This window comes from Oncorhynchus keta, unplaced genomic scaffold (assembly GCF_023373465.1).
Source record: "Oncorhynchus keta strain PuntledgeMale-10-30-2019 unplaced genomic scaffold, Oket_V2 Un_contig_5161_pilon_pilon, whole genome shotgun sequence".
Classification (NCBI taxonomy): domain Eukaryota; kingdom Metazoa; phylum Chordata; class Actinopteri; order Salmoniformes; family Salmonidae; genus Oncorhynchus; species Oncorhynchus keta.
Window position 1 is genome coordinate 49,937 of NW_026288142.1, and position 6,000 is coordinate 55,936.

The window sequence follows — 6,000 nt, forward strand, 5'->3', positions numbered from 1 at the left end:
CAAACAACTACCTATCTGTTACACTCAACTACCTATCTGTTACAAACAACTACCTATCTGTTACAAACTACCTATCTGTTACAAACTACCTATCTGTTACAAACTACTACCTATCTGTTACAAACTACCTATCTGTTACAAACTACCTATCTGTTTTACAAACAACTACCTATCTGTTACACTCAACTACCTATCTGTTACAAACAACTACCTATCTGCTTTAAGTTGGTCTGATAGAAAACACTAAGCCCCCATCACCACACAGGCAGAGAAGCACACACACAAAAATAACGTGAAGGGGGTGGGATGGGGTGGCTAAGAACAGAATGAAGGTTAAGCATTTTCTATAAGCACCAGCAGGGCTGAATTTCAATTAGTGACAACATTTACAAGCTTGCGTAAGATGACACTATGTCTCAATCCACTTCGCTATAGCCTAACAAAGTTCATGTTCTTCATCCATCCCAAAGCTATATAATAATACTACCATGACATGACACACTATCATAACGCCTTGGGGAATTGTACCTGTGGCCGACTGACCGTTATGTCAATCAACTTGTGATTTTAGGTTTTATTCTAAATGATCGACAACATCCCCGTTCCATGTCTCATGTCATTTTCCACGTTCGTCAATTCGGAGATTGGACAGAATAATAACATAATATAAATAACAAATAGAAAATAGAATATAAACTCAATAAAATTGCATACTCCCAAAATAGCCTATAGACAGACTTTGTAAAAAATGTCTAAATGAGAGAGTAAATGTCCTGAATAAGTCCTATAGAACAAGTCCACCATTTCCCTCCTGTACTGTTCTGTGTTAATAATATAATAATATATGCCATTTAGCAGAAGCTTTTATCCAAAGCGACTTACAGTCATGTCTGCATACATTCTACGTATGGGTGGTCCCGGGAATCGAACCCACTACCCTGGCGTTACAAGCGCCATGCTCTACCAACTGAGCTACAGAAGGACCATGGCAGTTGAACTTATTCAGGAAGTTCCCTGCTCCTTGTGCTCTTTATCCCACTATGTCGGACAGCTGTAAAACTCGTGTAGACAGGTTGTCATACAACAATCAAAGCTTCAGTGAATGGACTGTAATGCTAAACATTTTAACATACAATACTCCCAACACTGGGACAGCGGCCCAGCCAATGCTCTAGCCACATGCTCCGGCGAGGAGGAGCTTGCAGCTCAAGTGGGATGCCAATCAAAGCATAAACTTCAGAAATTGTATCTGAGAGATCAGGCTGAGACCTGGGGGCAGAGGCACATCAGTTGGAGCTCAATAGTTGACGTGATCACATCCAACGGTATTACAGCGAAAGAGAGCAGCTGAGATTGAAAGAATATAACAGAAGAACCATTGTGACCTATTGCTGCTGTGCTTCCTGGACACTTTTCTCTTTGACTCCTTTACCCTTCGCGTCTCGTGTTCCGACGTGTTTTTGGCATACGACTCGGCGGAGAGGATGTCTTTCCCCCAGTTGGGCTACCCTCAGTACTTAAGTGCCTCCCAAGCGGTGTACGGCGGGGATCGCCCGGGGGTCCTGACTCCGTCGTCCCGGGGAGGGAGCTCTGAGTTAGCGGGAAACCAGTCGGCTGCTGCGGCTGCAGTCACCTCGGTGTTGGGCATGTACGCAAACCCCTACACTGCACACAACTACAGCGCATTCCTTCCTTACAGCAGCGCTGACCTGGCTCTGTTCTCTCAAATGGTAAGGGCTGTTTCTATACTTCTGGTGTTGTATTATAGTGGTCTGTATGGTTGCTTTACGTCAAAGTGTGTCACTTATTTTGCCTGGGAAACAAAAGCACGTGAAAAGACGGCTGAGAACTATTCATTCTGCGCTTTCTTTGCAAGTTGCATATACTCGCGCTCTCCGAAAGTTTGTTGATAAGAAATGACAATGCATCTCTAACTTTTATCTACACGTCTTAAATATTGGAGCAATGTTCATTGTATTCATTATCACTTTGGAAGTGTATTAGTCGTTTGAAGTGGGAGTTTGTTCCAGCTGCATTCAAATCAGTGTTGATCTACAAGACGAGACGAAAACCTGTGTGCCGTTCGGTTTGAGGGAGACGTTATTTACTATAAAAGAGCGTTTAGTCGAGACAATGGTGCTTGTGACACAAATGATATAGTTTAGTTGATTTTAATTATTATAGCATTGGTCATCGGCTTCTGAAATTTCACTAAAGACAGCTATTCGTTTTGGTGAATCGAAACAACAAAGGCCTTTGAATGAATTTGTCACGCACACAAATCATTTAACTGTTAGGATAATAATAATAATAGTAGCTATATAAACAAAACCATTACGTCAAAACATAGTCCAGGCCTCGACAATGACCTAGACATTATATTATCATTCTGTCTCGCAACATAGTTCTACTTTCTTGTATTCATTTCGAGGAAAATTATTTGAGGGTAAGACGTACGTATTTATGAAATATATATTTTTAAGGTTTATAGCCTGACATGTAAAAATAACCATTTACACATACTTCCCAAAAGAATGCAGTTCATCGCTACAGCACCCGGCAGCGTGTCCAGGCCTTCTTTAATTAACAGACGTCACAGTTTCTCCTTCTGCGTCAAATAAATCATTTACAATCATGTTGACATTGACATTTTATACTGTCCTACAAAATACACTTCATTTAACAATTGCAATACTTACTTCCATCTGTATTTGATACAGAAATAGTATTTCTTAAATAACAATAGGAACAGACTAGGCCGCAGTGGCAACTGACACCATTTCGGTCAAACGCATTAAAAGTAGTTCTACTCACCTCAGTAATTAAAACGCCAAAACGTATCATGAATATATGTGTGTGTATAGCTATACTCTATATGAAGGCTTAATTATAATACATCAGTTATGAGTATTATAGTTTTCGGAACTTTTGGACGTTATTGAAGGACATTAATCCCAAACTGTAATTCACATAAACGAGTGGCATAAACGAGTTACAGGGATATCCAAGCGAGTAGGCCCATTTTTAAATACTATTCATGTCGAAATATATGCGTGGTATTAGGAATTTATAGAAATTCACGTGTTTCTAAGCAACATATTAACCAATCCTGTGGCGTTGTTCATCCTTCCAGGGCTCCCAGTACGAGCTGAAGGACAGTCCTGGCGTCCACCCCGGCAGCTTCGCGGCCCACACCTCGCCAGCTTTCTACCCTTACGGTCAGTTCCAGTACGGGGACCCGGCCAGGCCCAAGAACGCGACCCGGGAGAGTACCAGCACGCTGAAGGCCTGGCTCAATGAGCACAGGAAGAACCCCTACCCCACCAAGGGAGAGAAGATCATGTTGGCCATCATTACTAAGATGACCCTGACGCAGGTGTCCACCTGGTTCGCTAACGCCAGGAGGAGGTTGAAGAAGGAGAACAAGGTGACGTGGGGAGCCAGGAGTAAAGAGGACGAGGATGGAAACATCTTCGGCTCCGACAACGAGGGAGACGCGGAGAAGAACGATGACGAGGAGGAGATCGATCTAGAGAGCATCGATATAGACAAGATAGACGACAACGATGGAGATCAGAGCAATGAGGAGGACGATGATAAACCGGAGGGCAGAGCGCGAAACCGAGAACTGGACAGTCTAGAGAAACGGCGGGCCTTCGCTCTGCAGCACGAGGCCTTCGACAAATCTAAGAACTCAATTTCCTCCGGGAAGGAACTTTCTGATAGCAACAGCAACACCAGAGTTGTGTCCCCGGACAGACAGGGAGGTTTTCAGCTCCCAGTGAACAATAAGCCTAAAATCTGGTCGTTAGCTGAGACGGCTACCAGTCCTGATAGTTCTGTCAAGTCCACGTCTCCCTCCGGCCCTACCGGTCACACCCCGCCTCAGATGCAACACCCAGCCTTCCTGCCCTCTCACGGACTATACACCTGTCAGATAGGCAAGTTCCACAACTGGACCAACGGAGCTTTCCTGGGGCAGAACTCTCTGCTCAATGTCCGGTCGTTTCTAGGAGTTAATCAGCACCATCATCATAACCTCCACTTACAGACCCAGCTGCAGCAGCAGGCCTCGGTGTTGGTGTCGCCCGGAGCCTCGCCACAACTCAGCCCCAAGCACATAGGTAGGTCTGCACCAGTTAGGATCGTCTGCCCAAAAGCTTTATTTACTGTTATATTTGGGAAGCAAAAATCATAGAAGATACTGTTAATGCAGAATGCATAGCCTATCAATTGTATTTTGTCCAAAAGTACTTTTTTAAAACGATTAAAAATGTCTACTCACACACACACACACACACACACACACACACACACACACACACACACACACACACACACACACACACACACACACACACACACACACACACACACACACACACACACACACACACACACCCACATTATTTGTTATAATAATGATCATTATAATAATAACAATGACACAGCAGCATTAAGTTATTACTTGGGTATTTAATAAAAATAAAATATATGTTTTTGGTAATTTTGTAATGAGTTAAATCCTTTTATTTCAGACCGTGAAAACGTTGTAAGAAGTGTCTCTCCTCCAACGCAATCTCTGAAGTCCTCATTCAGACCCCTTCATGATGGGTAAGACGCTGTTTGAATCATTGGCTAAACGCAGTTTAAATTATAACAGTAAGACTGATATTCTAATATTGTAATATCAAATGATTTCCTCCAAAATGGTGCCATTCTGCGGTGTGTTGTGGTTAGGCTGTTAGAAGGTATAGGGACTGGTTTCTTGGTGGACAGACGTGAGAGATGGGTCTGGCTTCTAAAAAAGAGTTGTTCTCCCCCGGGTGACACGGGGTTTCGGCTCCAGCCGCCCCCCCCCCCTCTCCTAATTCCCTCCCTCTGGAGGCTGACTACTTATCAAGTCCCCCGTAAAACGGGACCTGTCTGGGGCTCGGCTTCCCTAAAGACCCCGGGGAGCAGCCCGGCCCTGGGGAGCGTTCTAGCAGAAGACTTCTCCCCGTCTGGAGTGCTAACATTTACACAGACCCTCTTTCTTCCCACTGTTAGCACTAGGCCGCTGCTGGCAGTACCATCCTCAAATGACGGCCTGTTTGTGTGTGTGGTTTGGCATGTATTATACACACGTGGGATCAATCATTCGTGTCATAAATGATATGCTTTAAATACAAGTTCCTGATATAGGTAAAAACGCGTCGCAGGAACACTTGAAGAGATATAGAATCCTAGATGACATGTTCTGTATGTTGACCCAGTGACTAGGCTACTTGAAAATACTATTCTATTGTATAGAAAAACGGTTCTGTCTTTTCATTGTTCTCTTCGTCCTCCTCTGTGCTCTTTCAGCCCCAGGACTCAGCAAGAAGCCCCGCAGCTGGTTCTAACGGCCCTCTCCTCGGCTTGATCAAGACATTCTGCCCTGGGGAAAAAAATACTGTACGCACTCAGAAAAGGACAATGAGAAATAACTTAATTCACCATAGCATTCAAGAGCAAATGGCTCATTTGATATAAACTCCTGTGGCAGGATCTTGTCTATTGTTGTAAATAATGGCGCCTGTTATTCCCTGCTCTTTACCCCGGGACGTTTGGTAGTCTTTTCCTTCTGTCTTTCTTCTGCTCTGTACATACACTGATTTACATGTGTAAATAGTGCGTTGACGACATTTGTCCAGATCGTATATTTTGTCTAATAAACTAAATGAAATTATTGAGAAATCAGAATATAGATCTTTTTGGTTTTTTTCTGTATTTTCTGGATCAAACAGCTCTGACACGGTGACATATTTAGAGAACAGGGGACGCTCTCTGTTGCACAATATTATTCAACAATTTGATTCAACCTAGTAGATTATTATGAGTATAATTATTATTACTAATAATAACACTAACAATAATAATAATAACAATAATAATATTGTCATTATTATTATTGTTAGTGTTATTATTATTATTGCTATTATTATTATTAGTAGCAGTAGTAGTATTACTACACACATC

General features: G+C 42.8%; 1 protein-coding gene across 1 annotated transcript; it reads left to right on the plus strand.

The window, feature by feature from the left end:
• The first annotated feature begins 1,255 nt into the window (after positions 1–1,255).
• LOC118380709 (iroquois-class homeodomain protein irx-1-like) lies at positions 1,256–5,718 on the plus strand. Its single transcript, XM_035767690.2, has 4 exons — positions 1,256–1,730; positions 3,134–4,124; positions 4,539–4,614; positions 5,347–5,718. Exons 1-4 carry the CDS (start codon positions 1,485–1,487, stop codon positions 5,402–5,404), a joined length of 1,371 nt encoding a protein of 456 aa, XP_035623583.2. The 5' UTR covers positions 1,256–1,484; the 3' UTR covers positions 5,405–5,718.
• Positions 5,719–6,000: the final 282 nt, after the last annotated feature.